General features: G+C 42.4%; 1 protein-coding gene and 1 long non-coding RNA gene across 2 annotated transcripts; both read right to left on the bottom strand.

Annotated features, from left to right (window-relative positions):
- Window positions 1-1,460: 1,460 nt before the first annotated feature.
- Window positions 1,461-3,670, bottom strand: LOC129824540 (C-C chemokine receptor type 3-like). Its single transcript, XM_055884227.1, has 2 exons — window positions 3,573-3,670; window positions 1,461-3,306 (listed from the first exon to the last, which is right to left on the bottom strand). Exons 1-2 carry the CDS (start codon window positions 3,630-3,632, stop codon window positions 2,200-2,202), a joined length of 1,167 nt encoding a protein of 388 aa, XP_055740202.1. The 5' UTR covers window positions 3,633-3,670; the 3' UTR covers window positions 1,461-2,199.
- Window positions 3,671-18,553: 14,883 nt separating this feature from the next.
- Window positions 18,554-21,373, bottom strand: LOC129824539 (uncharacterized). The gene is made up of 3 exons (XR_008754763.1): window positions 21,243-21,373; window positions 20,720-21,081; window positions 18,554-18,692 (listed from the first exon to the last, which is right to left on the bottom strand). It is a non-coding gene; the product is annotated as an uncharacterized LOC129824539 (long non-coding RNA).
- Window positions 21,374-22,317: the final 944 nt, after the last annotated feature.

Raw genomic sequence — 22,317 nt, 5'->3', positions numbered from 1 at the left:
AGTGCGCCTCCACAGTCCAGTACGTCCTGTGCCTCCTCTCCGCACTCGCCCTGAGGTGTGTGTCATCAGCCCGGTGCCACCTGTACCGGTCCCACGCATCAGGTCTCCAGTGCGCCTCCACAGTCCAGTACGTCCTGTGCCTCTTTCCCGCACTCGCCCTGAGGTGCGTGTCATCAGCCTGGTGCTACCTGCCTCCACAGTCCAGAGCTTCCAGCGACAGTTCCCAGTCCAGAGCTTCCGGCGACAGTTCCCAGTCCAGAGCTTCCGGCGACAGTTCCCAGTCCAGAGCGTTCGGCGACAGTTCCCAGTCCAGAGCTTCCGGCGACAGTTCCCAGTCTGGAACCTCCAACGACGGGCCACAGCCCGGAACCTCCAACGACGGGCCACAGTCCGGAACCCCCTGAGACGGTCTACAGTCCGGAACCCCCTGAGACGGTCTACAGTCCGGAACCCCCTGAGACGGTCCATAGTCCGGAACCTCCTGAGACGGTCCACAGTCCGGAACCTTCGGCGACGGGCCCCAGTCCGGAGCCTTCGGCGAAGGGCCCGAGTCCGGAGCCTCCGGCGACAGGGCCCGAGTCCGGAGCCTCCGGCGACAGGGCCCGAGTCCGGAGCCTCCGGCGACAGGGCCCGAGTCCGGAGCCTCCGGTGACAGGGCCCGAGTCCGGAGCCTCCGGCGACAGGGCCCGAGTCCGGAGCCTCCGGCGACAGGGCCCGAGTCCGGAGCCTCCGGCGACGCCCTGCGTCATCCATAGATGCCCACCCGGACCCTCCCCTATTAAGTCAGGTTTTGCGGTCCGCATTTTTTTTTGGGGGGGGGGGGGGGGTACTGTCACGCCCTGACCATATTAAGCTGTCTTTTCTCTGTGTTGGTTGGGGCATGATAGTGACTTGGGTGGGTCATCTAGGTGTTTTTGTATTTCTATGGTGGCCTGATATGGTTCCCAATCAGAGGCAGCTGTTTATCGTTGTCTCTGATTGGGGATCATATTTAGGTAGCCATTTCCTCATTTGTGTTTGTGGGATCTTGTCTATGTTTAGTTGCTTGTCAGCGCTAGTTGTATAGCTTCACGGTTTGTTCGTTTGGTTGGTTGTTTGTTGTTTTTGTTCAGTGAGTTTTAGTTTATTAAAATTATGTCGGACTCTAAGCGCGTTGCGCCTTGGTCTACTCTTTTCAACGAGCGTGACACCATCATTGTAAATAGGAATTTGTTCTTAACTGACTTTCCTAGTTAAATAAAAAAACATTCAGACAAGTCTTGTTGGGCATTGTTTTACTCTAGTACTCTAGCACTCAGGTGTGCAGCCCAAACTGTTACACAGTTTACGCTACAGACGGAAGTTGGCAGATCGGCTGTACCGACTTCAGACAAGTCCCAAGACACTTGTGGAGAACACCAGGCAACCTGCTCAAAATGTTAAGCAAAGTGAGATATGAAAAAAAGGATGACTAACAGGATGTTCTCCAATGTGTTTATGTTAAAGGAAGTGTGAGAAGGGGAGTTCTGAGTAATGTCAAGAACAGCCTGCTCTGAAAATAGCTAGAGTGGAGAAATATTTTTTCTTTCAGATAGTTATGACAGCAAGAAAATGGTAGAGGCCTAGATAGTATGATAGAGCATAGAATATGCATCTCTCAAAACAGGTAGACCTAAATTAAGTCAGTCGACATTCAGAACCACATGCCATGAGTAAATACATTATTTCACAACTCTTTATTCATTTATTTTATGCAAAGATGCAAAGATTCAAGATGCGTAATAGTAGAGGGAGTTGTTCAAAAAGGGGACTTTTTTTATTCGTATTTATCGATTGTTTTGCTTTAATGTGATCCAATAAAAATTGTTGTTAAAAAAACAAGAAAAGAAACAGCTCAAGCTCCTGAAGCAAATAAAATGTACACTTTCTTGTAAAAATAATTATAATATAAGCCATTTAGCAGACGCTTTTATCCAAAGCGAGTCCTGCGTGCAAACATTGATTCAAATTTTTCAAACATCATTTTGTAATTTACAGTTTAGCAGAAAATGTTGAGTACACAATGTCCGAAGCAAAATTACACAGAATAGAAATTGCATGTTCAAATTGTATTGCTATGATTTGAGAAATTCTTTGAGATAGTAAACATAAAACGCTCAAAAGTATATACATTATTCCCAATTCACATCAATAATCTCTGGTTTAAAGACCAGTTCCTCTTTAGTATTCACACATGGTATGTGGGCTTTTCTGAGAAGTTGTTCTACTTTGGCTACTTTGGCTAGTGAGGTTATGACTCTTCAGACATGGGATACGCTTTGCAAGTAGTTTCCTAAAGTGTCTTTGAAACTTTTTCCCAACAAACGTGTAGAAGACAGGGCTTACACAACAGTAGAGGTATGCTATATTCCTAGTTACATACAGAGCGTAGTCAAGCACATCAGAGCACGGCTCAGAACTATGACCGGTGGAGATCTGGAGGGCTCTCAGCAGTATCACAATATTGTATGGGGTCCAGCACACAAAAAATGAAAATACAATCACGAAAATCAGCTTGACTGCCCTACACTTCTCTCTCATCCGGGTTGACATGATTCGGACTGTGATTCTAACATAGCAGTACATGACCATGGCCAAAGGAAGCAGAAAGAAGATAACAAACTGCTGATAGTAACCCACCAGCACCCATTTGTCCATGATTTCATCGGAGAAGCCTGTCTCCTCACAAAGGTGTCCGGACTGAGAATCCTTCCAGACGTTGTACAGAACTAACTCCTTGACGCTGGCCAGAAGGCTGATACACCACACAACTGCCGAGGAGACGCAGGCATAGAACTTCCTCCTCCGTTTGGCAGCGTTAATGGCATGGACCACAGCCAGGTATCGGTCAAAGGTCATGAGAGTGAGGAAGAGGATGGAGCTGTTGAATCCGATTAAGTACACGCTGCCCACCAGCTTGCACATGGACGGACCAAAGATCCACTCAGAGGAGTGGTAAATCGCCCAGAAGGGCAAACTGGACGCAAACAGCAGGTCAGAGATGACCAGGTTGAGTAGGAAGATGTTGGTGACGGAAGTAAGCTTCTCGTATTTGTAGATAATGCATAGAACCAGCCCATTCCCAACCACACTCAACAGGAAATTGATAGTGTAGAATGTTGGGATGAATTTGGCTCCAAATCTGTTTACCACAGTTTTGACACACAGATTCACTATTTCATCCACAACATAGCTGGGGTCTACAGAGTTGTTATAATCTGTGTAATTGTCCTCATTCTCTAAAGCCAAGAAGTCTTCATAAGCCCCCATGGTTGTCAGTCTCGTAACCTGTTAAGAGGGTGTAAATATAGTGTTTTCATTTGATTTTATGGTCTGCTATTACCTCCTATATATTTACAAATTGCAAGTTAAATGGTAAGTATATGCAGTATAAATGTAGAAAATGCCTAGGGATTATGCTTTCATTTCTTTAATTGCTTAAAATTATTTTAAGTAAATACTAGAAAGTACTCATTGTTACTACATAACGTATAGGTAAATAGCCTACAAGCTGCAAGTGGACTGGAAAATGAAGTGATACTTTAACAACTTACCAATGTGACCTTTCTGTGTGCTGATGTGATTGTCAGAAAGGAAGTAGTTTTTCTGTTCATGTGTCAGCCCTAGTAGGTTGAAGCTTTGTGTGTGAGAGTTGTTGCTACTGCTTGAGATATGTGATATGTGATTAACTCCTCCCTAATAGCCTCCCTTACAAAGGGCTGTCTTTACACTGTTCAATACAGGAATTTCTGGAACATTATTCATCATTATAACCATAAAGGGTTGTAACATGGGATTCAATTTATCAACAAAATTATAACAGAAGGTTTATTCAAAAAATACTTTACAGTCAACAGTGCTCTTTCTCTGACAAGAAAATACACGGAGAAATGTATACAATTGTTTTGAAATGCAGAAAACAAAAAGAGAAAGACAATTGTATGAACTCGTCCAAAATACATTAAGTATACAACAAACTGCATCCAAATAGCTCATCTGATCAAATGTTTTTCAAAATAAGATGGATGAAAGTTAACCAGGTCACACTATTTATGGGTACAACAGACAGAGGATACATACTGAGAGAAAACATGTTCATTTCCATCCAGCAGGAGGGTCACTGAACACTACCCACTGGGCACAAACTGGTTGAATCAATATTGTAAACATTAAAGAATAGGATTAAGCCAGTGGCTCAGATGAAACTATCCAATCATTAGAGATCCTTTAAATGTTGATATTTGGTTGCATTGTTTACCAAACACAATGCAATATTACTTTTGTAATAGAGTAAGTAGCCTAAAGTTAAGGCTATCTTACAAACTAATGCAACCGTATTTATTCAACCTTAAAATGAGTAACACATTCATGAGCACATTTTGAGGTTAGCCTACTGTAACTATACATGTCTGCTTATGTTGTCATAGAAAGAGTGCATGTTCAAGACAGCATGGAAAGGTCACAGGTTTGTGGAGATCTTCACAATTGCTATAATAATCTGTGCAAAATCTCAAACAGCACTGATCACTTGCACTATGTACTTTTAATGTAATCTCATCTGCAATCACAGGATGTTGGTGGCACCTTAATTGGGGAGGATGAGCTCGTGGTAATGGCTGGAGCTGAATTTGTGGAATGGTATCAAATACAGTGCCTTCAGAAAGCATTCACACTGCTTTACTTTTTCCACATTTTGTTGTGTTACAGCCTGAATTGAAAATTGATTAAATTGAGATTGTGTGTCACTGATCTACACACAATACCCCATAATGTCAAAGTGGAATTTTGTTTGTAAAAACTTTTTACATTTTATTTTAAAAAATTAAGATGGAATGTCTTGAGTCAATAAGTATTCAACCCCTTTGTTATGGAAAGCCTAAATATGTTCAGGAGTACAAATGTGCTTAAGAAATCGCATAATAAATTGCATGGACTCATTCCGTGTTCAATAATTGTGGTTAACATGACTACCCCATCTCTGTACCCCACACATACAATTATCTGTAAGGTCCCTCAATCGAGTACTGAAGTTCTTCTTAACTCAGTTGCTGGAGAGGAAGGAAACTGCTCAGGGATTTCACCATAAGAGCAATGGGGAGTTTAAAACAGTTACAGAGTTTAATGGTTGTGATATGAGAAAACTGAGGATTGATCAACAATATTGTAGTTACTCCACAATACTAAGCTAAATGACAGAGCGTAAAGAAAGAAACCTGTACAGAATAGAAATATTGCAAAACATGCATTCTGTTTGCAACAAGGCACATAAGTAATGCTGCAAAGAATTTGGCAACGGAAATCATTTTTTGTCTTGAACACGAAGCATTATGTTTGGGGCAAATCCAACACAACACATCACTGAGTACCACCCTTCATATTTTCAGGCATTGTGGTGGCTGCATCATGTTATCGGTGTGCTTGTCATCGGGAAAGGACTAGGGAGTTTTTGTTTAATAAAAAGAAACGTAATACAGCTATAAGCACAGGCAAAATCCTAGAGCAAAACCTGGTTCAGTCTGCTTTCCAACAGACACTGGGAGACAAATTCACCTTTCAGAAAAACAATAACCTAAAATATAAGGTCAAATCTACACTGGAGTTGCTTACCAAGACGGCATTGAATGTTCCTGAGTGGCATAATTCACTTAAATCGACTTGAAAATCTATGACAAGACTTGAAAATGGCTGTCTAGCAATGATCAACAATCAACTTGACAGAGCTTGAAGAATTTAAAAAAGGATATTGGGCAAATATTGTACAATCCATGTGTGCAAGCTCTTAGACTTACCAAAAAATACTCACAGATGTAATCATCGCCAAAGGTGCTTCTACAAAGTAAAATACCTATATAAATTAGATATTTCTGTTTTACATTTTCTGTAAATTTGCAAACATTTCTAAAAACATGTTTTCCCTTTATCATTATGGGGTATTGTATCTAGATTGGTGAGATATTTTTTAGAATTCAGGCTGTAACACAACAAAATGTGGAATAAGTCAAGGGGTATAAATACTTTCTGACGGCATTGTACATCAAACACATGGTTTCCTTGGGTTTTATGCCAGTCCATTTGCTCCGTTTCAGAAATTATTTTGAGCCATTCTCCCCTTCAACGGCTAATCAACAGGACAATGACCCAAAGCGCAGCCCCAGCTTCTTCACTGATGTTGATGTTGAGACTGGTGTTTAGCGGATACTATTTAATGAAGCTGCCAGTTGAGGACTTGTGAGGCATCTGTTTCTCAAACTAGACACTAATGTACTTGTTCTCTTGCTCAATTGTGCACCGGGGCCTCCCACTCTTTCTATTCTGGTTAGAGACAGTTTGTGCAGTTCTGTGAAGGGAGTAGTACACAGCGTTGTGTGAGATCTTCAGTTTCTTGGCAATTCCTCGCATAGAATAGCCTTCATTTCTCCGAACAAGAATAGACTGACGAGTTTCAGAAGAAAGTTCTTTGTTTCTGGCCATTTTGAGCCTGTAATCGAACCCACAAAATGCTGATGCTCCAGATACTCAACTAGTCTAAAGAAGGCCACTTGTATTGTTTCTTTAATCAGAACAACAGTTTTCAGCTGTGCTAACATAATTGCTAAAGGGTTTTCTAATGATCAATTGGCCTTTTAAAATGGTAAACTTGGATTAGCTAACACAACGTGCCATTGGAACACAGGAGTGATGGTTGCTGATAATAGGCCTCTGTACGCCTATGTAGATATTCCATAAAAAAATGGCCGTTTCCAGCTACAATAGTCATTTACAACATTAACAATGTCTACACTGTATTTCGGATCAATTTGATGTTATTTTAATGGACAAAAAATTAGAAATGTCCTTGTTTTTGAAAGAAAAGCTAAGTGACCGCAAACTTTTGAATGGTAGTGTAAATGTTTGCATTTAAAAGCACCGGCTGCTTTTTGATTGGAAAGAGCTCATAGTGAGGAAGAATACTCTGGACTGATTTACATCAGTATTCAGACCCTTTGCTATGAGACTCAAAATTGAGCTCAGGTGCATCATGTTTCCATTGATCATCCTTCAGAGGTCTCTATCTGAAGGATGATCAGATAGATCATCTCTCTCATCCTTCAGATGTCTCTTTGGACTGGAGTCCAAACGTAGTAAATTCAATAATTGGACATGATTTGGAAAGGCGCACACCTGTCTATATAAGGTCCCACGGTTGACAGTGTATGTCAGAGCAAAAACCAAGCCATGAGGTTGAAGGAGTTGTACATAGATCTCCAAGATAGGATTGTGTTGAATCACAGATCTAAGGAAGGGTACCAAAAAATGTCTGCAGCTTTGAAAGTCCCCAAGAACACAGTGGCCTCCATCATTCTTAAATACAAGAAGTTTGGAACCACCAAGACTCTTCCCAGAGCTGGTCACAAAAATTTCCAAAATACTTTTTTTGCTTTGTCAAATCAAATCAAATTATATTTGTCACATGCACCAAAACAGGGGTAGGTAGACCTTACAGTGAAATGCTTTAAAAATATATATTTCACCTTTATTTAACAAGGTAGGCCAGTTGAGAACAAGCTCTCATTTACAACTGCGACCTGGCCAAGATAAAGCAAAGCAGTGCGACAAAAACAACAACACAGAGTTACACATATACAGACATACAGTCAATAACACAATAGAAACATCTATGTACAGTGTGTAAAAATGTAGAAGTGTAAGGAGGTAAGGAAATAAATAGGGCAAATAATTACAATTTAGCATTAACACTGGAGTGATAGATGTGCAGATGATGATGTGCAAGTAGAGATACTGTGGTGCAACAGAGCAAGAGGATAAGTAACATTATGGGGATGAGGTAATTGGTTGTGCTATTTACAGATTGGCTGTGTACAGGTACAGTGATCGGTAAGCTGCTCTGACAGCTGGTGCTTACTTACAAGTCCTTAACCAACAATGCAGTTTTATGAAAAATATGTGTCAAAGTATTTACCAAAATAAACTAAAGTAAAAAATACAAAGAAAGAAAAAAAAAGAATTAAGGAGCAATAATAAAATAACAGTAGTGTGGCTATATACAGGGGGTACCGGTACAGAGTCGACGTGTGGGGGCACAGGTTATGTCACGGCTGTTGAAGGAAGAGGACCAAAGTGCAGTGTGGTGAGCGTACATATTCCTTTATTTAAGTGAATACGCCGATAAAACAATAAACAGTACAAAACAAACCATGAAGCTAAAGGCTATGTGCCATAAACAAAGTCAACTTCCCACAAAGACAGGTGGGAAAAAGGGCTACCTAAGTATGATTCTCAATCAGAGACAACGATAGACAGCTGTCCCTGATTGAGAACCCTACCCGGCCAAAACATAGAAATACAAATAATAGAACATAGAATACCCACCCCAACTCACACCCTGACCAAACCAAAATAGAGACATAAAAAGGATCTCTAAGGTTAGGGCGTGACAGGTTAGTCGAGGTAATTGAGGTAATATGTACATGTAGGTAGAGGTAAAGTGACTATGCATGGATAACAAACAGAGAATAGCAGCAGTGTAAAAATGTGGGTGGGGGGAGAATGCAAATAGTCTGGGTGGCCATTTTAATTAACTGTTCGGGAGTCTTATGGCTTGGGGGTAGAAGCTGTTAAGAAGCCTTTTGGACCTAGACTTGGCGCTCTGGTACCGCTTGCTGTGCGGTAGCAGAGAGTACAGTCTATGACTAGTGTGGCTGGAGTCTTTGCCAATGTTTAGGGCCTTTCTCTGACACCGCCTGGTTTAGAGGTACTGGATGGCAGGAAGCTTGGCCCCAGTGATGTACTGGGCCATACACACTACCCTCTGTAGCAGTTGCCATACCAGGCGGTGATGCAACCAGTCAGGATGCTCTCGATGGGGCAGCTGTAGAACTTTTTGAGGATCTGAGGACCCATGACAAATCTTTTCAGTCTCCTGAGGGAGAATAGGCGTTGTCATTCCCTCTTCACGACTGTCTTGGTGTGTTTGGACTAGGGATGAAACGGTTACTGGTTTCACGTTAAACCATGGTAACATTTCCGACGGTTAGTATTACCGTTTCATTAAAACACGGTTTGAAAAACTCACGGAAAATACTGTCCAGCATCAACCAAAATAAGCAACAGTCTGACGCAGGCGTAGCATGCAATGTGGGTTTTGTTTTGTTTTGTGTGAAAACATGGCGGAAGGCAGTGACAGCGCTCTGGAGATTTTTCAGAGTGATCGTATTTTGTGTTTTACAAGAGTGCTGAGGGAAACTTAATCGAAGATGGTCACCCTGTCTGCATAACATGCCCAAAAAAAATCGCTGTGAAAGGGGGCAACACTTCAAATCTCTTGAGTCATCTTCGTGACCACCACCCACTACTTTATAGTGAATGCAAGGTAAGTTAACTTTTAGCTGTGGGGACTTTGGAATGGGGAAAAATGTCATGGTTTGTCTGTCTAACTTGCTAATAGCTTCTCATTAATGTAAACTGAAGCTTGTAAAAACACTACACGTTGTTCTGCTGCTGTATGCGTCGTGTGTCTGCAGACTCTATTCTCCCATTGCACACGATAACACGTTATGTAGTTTAGTCACCCAACCAACATAATTTTGTTCATTTAAAATCCGTCAGTCATCGACTTGGTTTTAAAAGTGTTCCAACAGGAGAAACACTATATTCTCCTATACAAGACTCATGTATTTATGTCAATTGTTGGACTCATCGCAATTACTATCACTGTCTTCTTAAGACTCATTTGTATTTATGTCAATTGTGCATGGGGTCATTGCATATACTCAAATGCAAAACAGAAGATACTGTGTGTGTGTGAGTAAGTGAGTGAGTAACGATGTGCGCTGAGAGTTGGGAAGCAAGTTCAGGGAGTGAGTGTTTTAATAAAATAAACAGAACATAATACAAAACAAGAACCTCGAACAGCACACAAACACGAAACAGAAACAGTGACATCTGGAGAAAGAACCAAAGGGAGTGACATATATAGGGCAGGTAATCATCGAAGTGATGGAGTCCAGGTGAGTCTGACGATGCGCACGCACGTGTGAAAGGTGTGTGCCATAGCGAGCAGCCTGGTGGCCTAGAGTTCGGAGAGGGAGCACACGTGACAGTACCCCCTCCCCGACGCGCGGCTCCTGCCGCAGAACGCCGACCAAAATGACGATCCCGGAGAACAGGAGTGGACCGGTCACCTCTGCAGAGGCACAGGAAACTCTATCTGGCTGAGACGCAGGAGCATGGTGACCTAGAGCGCCGGAGAGAGAGCATAACTGACGGTACCCCCTCCCCGGCGCGTTCGGCTCCAGCCGCAGGATGCCAACCCAAGGGACGATCCCGGAGATCGGGTTCGGACCGATCACCCCCGCTGATGCGCGGAAACCTGTCGCCGGCTGGGACGCGGGAACCTGACAGACCGGCTGAAGCAGAGGAGCCTGACGAGCCAGTGGAAGCAGGGGAGTCTTGCAAAGACATGAAAGCCCGACGAGCTGGCTGAGGCAGGGGAGCCTGTCGATCCGGCTGAGGCATGAGAGCCTGACCAAAAAAAAAAAGAAGCTCTCCCTGATGCTTCCCTTAGGTGAGGCGTCATTCTGTAACGATGTGCGCTGAGAGTTGGGAAGCACGTTCAGAGAGTGAGTGTTTTAATAAAATAAACAGAACATAATACAAAACAAGAACCTCGAACAGCACACAGACATGAAACAGAAACAGTGACATCTGGGAAAGGAACAAAATGGAGTGACATATATATGGCAGGTAATCAAGGAAGTGATGGAGTCCAAGTGAGTCTGATGACGTGCAGGTGCGCGTAACAATGGTGACAGGTGTGCGCCATAACGAGCAGCCTGGTGACCTAGAGGAGTGAATAATAATAATTATAATGTAACAACACCAATAATAATAATAATAATACATTTGCTATTCCCTTGTTTACATAGTGGGCGTGCAACAGGAAAACCCAGTGATGCTACTGGTCCCTCCTCATCTACAGTTGTGACACAGACACTCGAGCAAGCATTTAAAAGGCAGGCAGCTTATGCAACCACATCAAAACATGTTCAAGACCTCACTGTAGCCCTTTCATATTACATTGCAAAGGACATGATGCCATTTCAAATTGTTGAGAGGCCTGGCTTTCTGAGGCTAATGAAGGTTTCCGTGTCTCACTACAAAGTGTCACCACAAACATTATTTTCCAAGACTGAAATCCCTAACCTGTACAACCAGGTTAAAGCTGATGTTGGAAAAAATTTGGCTCAAGCCACAGGGTTTCCTGCAACTACTGATCTCTAGACCAGTGAAAGCGGGGGTGGTCAACCCTACATTAGCTTTACTATCGATTACCTCACCCCAGACTGGCAACTGGAATCAAACTGGCTGGAAACCGTTCTTCCCAGGAGATCACACGGCACACAACATCAGAGAGTTTTTTGAGAATATGCTGGAAGAGTGGGGGATCAACAAGAAAGACCTGGTCTGCATAACCACAAACAACGCCACAAACATGATCAAGGCTTTTGAAGAGTTCCCAGATCTGTGGCTTGGGTGCTTTGGCCATAATTTGAATTTGGCCATCTCAGTCAAGGCCTGCCATCATCTGGCCCAAGGCTTCTCACGGAGCTGGAAGGACTGAGAACTGAGAGAAAAGCAAGCTGCCCTCAATATGCCACTGAAGGCTTTGATACATGATGTGGTGACCCGATGGGGATCTACACACAAGATGCTTGAGCGTTTCCTCAGTCAACAGCAGCCAGTCTGTGTGACACTGGCTAGAGAAAGAGGAACATGGCATCTGATGCCTAAGGATGCCAACATAAGTGTCATGGAGCAAATGTGACAGCTCCTTGAAGCTCTCAGCAAGTTTACAGATGCACTTGCCTCAGAGACACGAGTGACACTGTCAGCCAGCAAGCCTGTCCTGGACCACATCACCCATGATGTTCTGGTGGAAAAGGATACGAAGCCATCCCTGACCAAGGAGATGAAAAGGGTAATGAGAGAAGACCTTAACAACAGATGCAAAGAGAGTCATGCACATGGCTTGTTTCATTGACCACCGCTTCAAAAGGAGCTTGTTAGATGAGCCTGAGGCTGCAAAGGTTTACACTGGCAGCTGTGTCCAGGAGGCCTTGAAGCTGGCAGCTGCACAAGTCAAGGAAGAACCACAAAGCACTAGCAGCACCTCCACCACCAACACCCCCACAGCGGTATCGGAGGGGAAAGGCCTGGCTGGGTTGCTGAGAAATATTACCTCAACAAGGCAGCAGAGAGGTGAAGAGGGTCAGATTCCGACCTCCCCAGAAGGCAGAGTGAAAGAAGAGATCAAGGTCTACCCGTCTCTGCCACCCATTCCAACAGAAAAGGATCCACTGGTGTGGTAGAGGGGCCATGCATCAGAGCTACCTCACCTTGCCTGGGTTGCCAGGAAGCTTTTGTGCATCCCAGCAACCAGCGTGCCATCAGAGAGAGTGTTCAGTGCCAGCAGGCACATTGTCTCTCCTCTCAGATCACTACTTAAACCGGACAAAGTAAATATGCTGACATTTTTACATTTCAATCTCAAGTGAACAAAGATGCATACATACAGGATGTTAGGCCATACAATCAGTGCTGTTCATTTGATTTGTTTACATATTTTGTGTTGTTATTTTAATGTCAACACCTGCACATTGGATTTGTTTACATATTGTTATTGTTCTTACATGCACATTGCTTTACTTGTGTTGCTTTTACATGCCCATTTGATTTGCTTACTTAAGGTTGTGTTCATTTAAACCTGCACTAGGGAAACTTTTACCTCTCATGGCCATAAATGTTTCACAGAGTTCAAGTAACAGACACCTCTCAACATCAACTGTTCAGAGGAGACTGTTTGAATCAGGCCTTCATGGTCATATTGCTTCAAAGAAACCACAACTAAAGGACATCAATAATAAGAAGAGAGTTCCTTAGGCCAAGAAACACGAGCAATGGACATTAGACCGGTGGAAATTTGTCCTTTGGTCTGGAGTCCAAATTGAAGATTTTTGGTTCCAACCGCGGTGTCTTTGTGAGACGCAGTGTGGGTGAACAGATGATCTCTGCATGTGTATTTCCCACCGTAAAGCATGGAGGAAGTGGTGTTATGGTGTGGGGATGCTTTGCTGATGACACTGTCTGTTATTTATTTTGAAATCAGGGCACACATGGCTACCACAGCATTCTGCAGCGATAATCCATCCCATCATAGTTAACTTCCCATCACTTCCTGTTGAATGCGGAACGAGGAAGAGCTAGGTTTTGTTTGTTTGGAAAGTTTGTTGTTTGAAAATGTATTGGAAAGTTCTTGGTTGCTAGCTAGCTTCTCAGTTTGGATCCCGCGACTCAGTAGGCATCAGTTGCTGGGACTGCTTGTCTCTTTCCAGTGATCCTGCCGACCAAGGACAGGTCTGAGGAGCTATTTGGCGTCGCAGCTAGCTGCATATCAAGCCAGCAGGGTTTTCATGAACGCAGCCCGCAACGTGGTTAGCCATTGTGGCTGGGACCGCGGATTGTCCCAGGTTTGTGGCTGTCTAGATCCCTGCTGTTTGTTATTTTCAATCTTCCATGTGACCAGCCTGTCTGGAACTGCGAGGAGTAACAGCGTAACCTACGTTGCTAGCTACCATGACAAAGACGAAAGCCGGTGGGAGTAAGCCGGTGGGAGGCCGCCTTTCCTTCCAGTTCTATGCTGCCAATGACTGGAACGAATTGCAAAAATCACTGAAACTGGAGTCTTATATCACCCTCTCTAACTTTAAGCATCATCTGTCAGAGCAGCTTACCGATCACTGTACCTGTACATAGCCCACCTGTAAATTGCACACCCAACTACCTCACCCCTATATTATTACTTACCTGGTGCAAAAGAGAAAGAGGGTATCTCTACTTGAACGTCATCATCTGCACATCACATCACTCCAGTGTTAATGCTGAATTGTAGTTATTTCGCCTCTATGGCCTATTTATTGCCTACCTCCCTACTCTTCTACATTTGCACAAACTATACATAGATATTTTCTATTATGTTATTGACTGTATGTCTGTTTATGCAACTCTGTGTTGTTTGATTTTGTCGCACTGCTTTGCTTTATCTTGGCCAGGTCGCAGTTGTAAATGAGAACTTGTTCTCAACTGGCCTACCTGGTTAAATAAAGGTGAAATAGGTGAAAACCCACCACCGGCCCAGGTGACAGGCCCAGGCCAATAGTGGTCAAGTTCCTGAGGTTCAAGGACAAGGTAGCTGTTCTGGAAAGAGCCAAGAACTTGAGAGGAACTTATATATTCCTCAACAAGGTCTATCCTGAAGCTGTGCGCCAGAAGAGGAAAGAACTGATCCCAGCCATGAAAGCTGCCAGAGCGCGTGGGGACATTGCTTACATCTGCCATGACAGGCTCATTGTCCACCCTGCCTCCCAGAAGCCTGGAAGGGATGAGAGAGCCAAGCCTATGAGTTTGTAGCTTCACTTGGCACATCTAAAGCCTTTTCTTTTTGGGGTGTTGCTATAGGCCACCAAGTACTAACAGTCAGTATCTAAATATACTGTGTGAAATGCTTGATAATGTATGTGATGTAAACAGAGAGGTCTACTTTCTTGGGGACCTGAATATTGACTGGTTTTCATCAAGCTGTCCGCTCAAGAGGAAGCTTCTCACTGTAACCAGTGCCTGTAATCTTGTTCAGGTTATTAATCAACCTACCAGGGTGTTTACAAACACTACAGGAACAAGATCATCCACATGTATCGATCACATTTTTACTAATGCTGTTGAACTTTGATCTAAAGCTGTATCCATACCCATTGGATGCAGTGATCACAATGTAGTGGCTATATCCATGAAAGCCAAAGTTCCAACAGCTAAGCCTAAAATAGTGTATAAGAGATCATCATGCTGTGACTCTAAAAATATTTGTTGGTCTGATGTGATTTATGAGGAGCATCCAGACTGCACTTGATGAATTTATGAAATTGCTTCTTCCAATTATTGATAAACATGCACCTGTTAAGAAACTGACTGTTAGAACTGTTAAGGCTCCATGGATTGATGAGGAATTGAAAAACTGTATGGTTGAAAGAGATGGGGCAATAGGAATGGCTAATAAATCTGGCTGCACATCTGACTGGCTTACTTACTGCAAATTGAGAAATGATGTGAGTAAACTCAACAAAAGAAGAAGAAATTGTATTATGAAGCCAAGATCAATGATATAAAGACTTTGGAGTACTTTAAATTAAATTATGGGCAGAAAGACAAATTCAACTCCATCTTTCATCAAATCAGATGGCTTATTCATCACCAAACCATTTGATGTTGTCAATCATTTTAATGATTACTTCATTGGCAAAGTGGGCAAACTTAGGCAGGAAATGCCAACAACAAACAGTGAGCAATTGTACTCATGCATAAAAATCTAATAATGAAAGAAAAGCATTGCAAGTTCGAATTTTGTAAAGTTAGTGTGGGTGAGGTGGAAAAATTCTTGTTATCGATCAATAAACATCCTGGCATTGACAACTTAGATGGAAAGCTACTGAGGATGGTAGCTGACTCTATAGCCACTCCTTTCTGTCATACCTTTAATCTGAGCCTAGAGGAAAGTCTTTGTCCTCAGGCCTGGAGGGAAGCCAAAGTAATTCCACTACCCAAGAGCGGTAAAGCGGCCTTTACTGGTTCTAACAGTAGACCTATAAGCTTGCTGCCAACTCTTAGTAAACTGTTGGAAAAAATGGTGTTTGACCAAATACAATGCTATTTCTCTGTAAAGAAATTAACAAGAGACTTTCAGCATGCTTATAGAGAAGGCACTCAACATGTACTGCACTGACAGAAATGACTGATGATTGGTTGAAAGAAAATGATAAAAAGAAGATTGTGGGAGCTGTACTGTTAGATTTTCCATGCAGCCTTTGACATTATTGACCATAACCTGTGTTATGGCTTTTCAACCTCTGCCATATTGTGGATTCAGAGCTATCTATCTAATAGAACTCAAAGGGTTGTCTTTAATGTAAGCTTCTCTAATGTCAAACATGTAAAGTGTGATGCACCGCAGGGCAGCTCTCTAGGCCCTCTACTCTTTTCTATTTTTACCAATGACCTGACACTGGCATTAAACAAAGCATGTGTGCCATGTATGCTGATGATTCAACCATATAGCAACCAGCTGATGATGCACATTTGTGGCCTGCTGGAGGTCATTTTGCAGGGCTCTGGCAGTGCACCTCCTTGCACAAAGGCGGAGGTAGCTGTCCTGCTGCTGGGTTGTTGCCCTCCTACGGCCTCCTCCACGTCTCCCGATGTACTGGCCTGTCTCCTGGTAGCGCCTGCATGCTCTGGACACTACGCTGACAGACACAGCAAACCTTTTTGCCACAGTTCGCATTGATGTGCCATCCTGGATGAACTGCACTACCTGAGCCACTTGTGTGGGTTGTAGACTCCGTCTCATGCTACCACTAGAGTGAGAGCACCGCCAGCATTCAAAAGTGACCAAAACATCAGCCAGGAAGCATAGGAACTGAGAAGTGGTCTGTGGTCACCACCTGCAGAATCACTCCTGTTTTGGGGGGTGTCTTGCTAATTGCCTATAATTTCCACCTTTTGTTTATTCCATTTGCACAACAGCATGTGAAATTGATTGTCAATCAGTGTTGCTTCCTAAGTGGACAGTTTGATTTCACAGAAGTGTGATTGACTTGGAGTTTTTATTTTTATTTTTATTTCACCTTTATTTAACCAGGTAGGCTAGTTGAGAACAAGTTCTCATTTGCAACTGCGACCTGGCCAAGATAAAGCATAGCAGTGTGAACAGACAACACAGAGTTACACATGGAGTAAACAATAAACAAGTCAATAACATGGTAGAAAAAAGAGAATCTATATACAATGTGTGCAAAAGGCATGAGGTAGGCAAAAAATCGAATAATTACAATTTAGCAGATTAACACTGGAGTGATAAATCATCAGATGAACATGTGCAAGAAGAGATACTGGTGTGCAAAAGAGCAGAAAAGTAAATAAATAAAAGCAGTATGGGGGGTGAGGTAGGTAAATTGGGTGGGTAGTTTACAGATGGACTATGTACAGCTGCAGTGATCGGTTAGCTGCTCGGATAGCAGATTTTTAAAGTTGTTGAGGGAGATAAAAGTCTCCAACTTCAGAGATTTTTGCAATTCGTTCCAGTCGCAGGCAGCAGAGAACTGGAAGGAAAGGCGTCCAAATGAGGTTTTAGCTTTAGGGATGATCAGTGAGATACACCTGCTGGAGCGCGTGCTGCGGGTGGGTGTAGCCATCGTGACCAGTGAACTGAGATAAGGCGGCACTTTACCTAGCATAGCCTTGTAGATGACCTGGAGCCAGTGGGTCTGACGACGAACATGTAGCGAGGGCCAGCCGACCAGCCGAGTTACATTGTGTTGTTTAAGTGTTCCCTTTATTTTTTTGAGCAGTGTATATAAACACCCCCAAAATGTATGGGGGATTGGAAATTATGCAGACAATTACATTGATAGAATCTACAATATATCTGCACTATTAAAGCTGATCTACCCTCCAATTCTTTTTAACAAATAATACAAATTACATAAATAAACAAAACAAAAAAAGATATAACAGTTGACAAGTTGGTATGTGTCATAATGTAACTTTGTGATTTTGCCAATAATATCTGTCATCATGATCAGCACTATTAGAATAATATTTTTAATATTTCAATGATGGCAATCTCAGATTGAAGTATGTAGAGAACATAGAGCAGCAAAATAATTTTAGTTGTCAGACTAAGAATTGTGTGCCATTTATAGAAAAAGGATAACAAGGATAGGATTATTTGTGGCCGACAAACCAAACCATCGATTTATGGGACCAATCAGAACGGTTAGAATGTGTTTGCCTTCTAGAAATCGTTGGGAAGGTAGTCAGATCTAGAACCATTGCGGAGAAGAAACTAACATTCGTGGGCGTATTGTAGCGTTTGGCTGGAGCACAGAGTTTGCATAGACAGGCAACACCATACGAGCTGTATTGTTGCTATTTTGTGGTTTTTTTCTCCAAAATGCAGAAATGAAAGCTGCACTAGTGCTCCAGATGTTTCCAGGGGGTAGTTTAGTGAACACGCTGTTATGATGTGTAGACCAACAGGATGCTGCTGTATGCTTTCTTAGATCTACAATTACGAACATCCTCACTATTTCGAAATGCCCTGGATACGTGCACTTGGTGAAAAAATAAAAACAATCAATGATTGCCTAATGCCTTCATTCCTAGCAAGCATTCTGGAGTCTATCATTTGAAACAGTCTAAATCTTCAATAATCCATACAACAGATAATAGTCATGCATAAAAAAAATAGCAGGGAACATACTTAGAAGTACATTAGCGCAAAGCTTCATCAAGTGGTCATCAGTTGGTGGCTTCCCCTGAAAGACAATACATTCACATCAGTATGCTTGAAGATAATGAGCTGGTAATGACTCTATTGACATTTTGGGGAAAATCGCTTCTACTCGTGGTCCACGTACAGGTTTCCCTGGGTATCCAAGCTCTCCTGATTTCCCTGGTAACCCATCTTGTCCAGGAGAGGCACAAGGCCCAGCAGCTCCCATCAGACCCACATCCCCCTTCCTTCCCTCTGGCCCTCTGGCTCCAGTGTCTCCTGATACACCTTTCTGGTGTGGGACATCATCACAGCAAATTCAATTGGTGTTATAGATTGCATTGATGTATGTTTACATACAGTTGAAGTCGGAAGTTTATTTTCACCTTAGCCAAATACATTTAAACTCAGTTTTTCACAATTCCTAAAAATTGAATCCTAGTAAAAATTCCCTGTCTTAGGTCAGTTAGGATCACCACTTTATTTCAAGAATGTGAAATGTCAAAATAATAGTAGAGAGAATGACTTATTTCAGATTTTATTTCTTTCATCACATTCCCAGTGGGTCAGAAGTTTACATACACTCAATTAGTATTTGGTAGCATTGCCTTTAAATTGTTTAACTTGGGGCAAACGTTTCGGGTAGCCTTCCACAAGCTTCCCACAATAAGTTGGGTGAATTTTGGCCCATTCCTCCTGACAGAGCTGGTGTAACAGAGTCAGGTTTGTAGGCCTTCTTGCTCGCACAGGCTTTTTCAGTTCTGCCCACAAATGTTCTATGGGATTGAGGTCAGGGCTTTGTGAGGGCCACTCCAATACCTTGACTTTGTTGTCCTGGAGCCATTTTGACACAACTTTGGAAGTATGCTTGGGGTCATTGTCCATTTGGAAGACCCATTTGCAACCAAGCTCTAACTTCCTTTAACTTCCTGGGATTGATTTGCACTTATCGCACCAAAGTACGTCTTCCTGAGCGGTATGATGGCTGCGTGGTCCCATGGTGTTTATACTTGCGTACTATTGTTTGTACAGATGAACGTGGTACCTTCAGGCGTTTAGAAATTGCTCCGAAGGATGAACCAGACTTGTGGAGGTCTACAATTGTTTTTCTGAGGTCTTGGCTGATTTATTTTGATTTTCCTATGATGTCAAGCAAAGAGGCACAGAGTTTGAAGGTAGGCCTTGAAATACATCCACATGTACACCTCCAATTGACTCAAATGATGTCAATTAGCCTATCAGAAGCTTCTAAAGTCATGCATCATTTTTGGGAATTGTCCAAGATTGTCCAAGATGTGACGCATAATTGGTAATGTCCAAACCACATTACCTGTATGTACTACTTGTCACAGACCAAGAAGTTCGCATGAGACAGTGGAGGCGGTTATGGGGAACTGAACTAACCACTATATACTGAAATAGATTCCCTTCTCTTCATCATACTTGTATTCTGTTCTTTTGTGTCAGTGTTGGTGAAATAATGTGGTTGTATAGCTACGTAGGTTTCCATCCAATTGGCGACACATTTTCATGCGAATATTCAAAAATCTGCATGAAGAAAATATATGCTTTTCACACCAGTAGTGTTTCCACCAAACTGACTTGCAGATAAAAATCAGTGGGTGAGGACGTAGGGCACACAAAATTGACTTTTTTGCTTAAATCTAATGTTCAATGTATTTCCATCGCATTTTCAACTCTACGGATAGTTTCGGCACAAAAACTGTTGCTTAAATAGTAAATGTACCCTACTCTGGTCTTGGCACATGCGCTCTAGCCAACAGATCGCAGATACAGTACAGATAGGCTCTGTGGATAGGCTAGTCTACATGATGAGATTATGGATAAGAGCGAAAATGTTTTTATTTGTCAAAACAGCATTGATCATCATGTCACCAGAATAAAACCCTTGACATTTATTGGAAAGGAGCATCAAGCTCATACCATGCACTTTCACCACCCTGTGAAGTTAATCAACATTTTTTTGTTGCCAGATTTAAACTGCGTGGTTTCCCGAGTTGTAGTGGGACACACAATTTCATTGCGTGACTCCAAATTTACTTCGTTATGATGGTTATTTCTCACATAATTCATTTTACTGACACAAAAAGATACCACGATGTCGAAAGAACAAATTAGCCTATCATGATATTTGGTTGATATGGTATGACTTTACTCGCATGAAAACTGTAGATGGAAATGGGTTACAGTCTTCAAAATAGACCTGTAGGTCTGTATAGGTAGATTTCTGAATTTCTCAGGGCACAAACAAGAAGTTACATTTGAGAAGTGAGATATTTACAAACTAATGAAACGTACCTCTTCTTTGCTTCCTCTGAGCCCAGTTTCACCCTACAGAGCGGCAATGACATGGAAAAACATGAAATCAGAGTCTAAAAGGCAGTATGAACATCTATATCAGTTACGAGTAATGCATGCCCCTCAAGTAGAGTCGAGAGAGGGGAAAAGTTAAATACTCTTGTCCCAGGGGTCTCAGTCACATCATTATTCCCCCTCTCACCCTAGAGAAACAGAATGGGAGGTTGATGATGAAAAATGAAAACACCATTAACTGCTGTTTCTTAAAATATAAGTCATGAACACATCTAAAAAGCACAAGGACTAAACACACGTGTTGTTTTATACTTGCTTCCTTTGGGACCAGGCTCTCCAGTTTCCCCCTGAAAACAATGGAAGACATGTTACCTACAGTCAGTCATATGACTATTAATATGACATATTATGATAATAACAATTAATAAACCAAAAAAGCCATACTCTACAGAGTTAACTTACTTTTGTAATATAGTTGATAAGAGAGCATCATTTTGCAATTCATTACCTTTGAACCCCCGGCAGTCCTTGGTCACCAGGTAACCCTTGAATCCCTCTGCTCCCTAGAGAAACAACAGGAAAAACTTTAACAATTACAGTACTGTATACTGTATAACAATAATACATGCACATGCAAGTTGATTCTGCCTTCCTTGTGACATTAAAATGAAGCCACACTAACCTATTTCCTTTCCGTGTCCTGCAATTTGTATTTAATTCTCAGGGGACTTCTACCAGTTAGTATTGAATGGCACAAGGCCAAAAGCACAGGAATCATAGGCCTACAGCAGTAAAATATAATGATATGTGTTGTGAGTTGATGATGCTGAGAAATCCAAAGGCAAAGTTTTCTGCCTGAGGTGAATCCTGTATGGAAAAGACCCACTTACAACCCCCAACACTAGAACATCGCATAGCATCTTTTACCTATCCGAAACAAGTGAAAAAAGACCTACTTTCAGTCCAGGTGTCCCAGGATGTTCATCTGATCCACACACCCATTGGGCCCCCCATGTTAACACACTCATTACTCCCAGAACACACACCAACTACATGACGAAATGCACATGTATACTGAACAAAAATATAAACCCAACATGCAACAACTTCAAAGATTTTACTGAGTTACAGATCATATAAGGAAATCAGTCAATTGACATAAAGGCATTAGGCCCTAATCTATGGATTTCACATGACTGGGAATACAGATATGCATCTGTTGGTCACAGAAAACCAGTCAGTATCTGGTGTGACCACCATTTGCCTTTTGCAGCGTGACACATCTCCTTTGCATAGAGTTGACCAGGCTATTGATTGTGGCCTGGTAATATTATCCCACTACTATTCAATGGCTGTGCGAAGTTGCTGGACATTGGCGGGAACTGGAACGCGCTGTCATACACATCGATCCAGAGCATCCCAAACTTGCTCAATAGGTGACATGTCTGGTGAGTACTGTATGCAGGCTATGGAATAACTAGGACATTTTCAGCTTCCAGGAATTGTGTACAGATCCTTACAACATGGGGCAGTGCATTTGTCACGCCCTGATCTGTTTCACCTGTCCTTGTGCTTGTCTCCAC

This window comes from Salvelinus fontinalis, chromosome 26, assembly GCF_029448725.1.
Source record: "Salvelinus fontinalis isolate EN_2023a chromosome 26, ASM2944872v1, whole genome shotgun sequence".
NCBI lineage: Eukaryota > Metazoa > Chordata > Actinopteri > Salmoniformes > Salmonidae > Salvelinus > Salvelinus fontinalis.
This window is presented reverse-complemented; position numbering and strand designations above follow the sequence as displayed.

Bases quoted from the DNA above. Each gene is read 5' to 3' on its own strand.
- LOC129824540 (XM_055884227.1), bottom strand. From the start codon at position 3,632: ATGAACAGAAAAACTACTTCCTTTCTGACAATCACATCAGCACACAGA. The intron at 3,307-3,572 runs GTAAGTTGTTAA...CCCTCTTAACAG, and splicing joins CACACAGAAAGGTCACATTG to GTTACGAGACTGACAACCAT.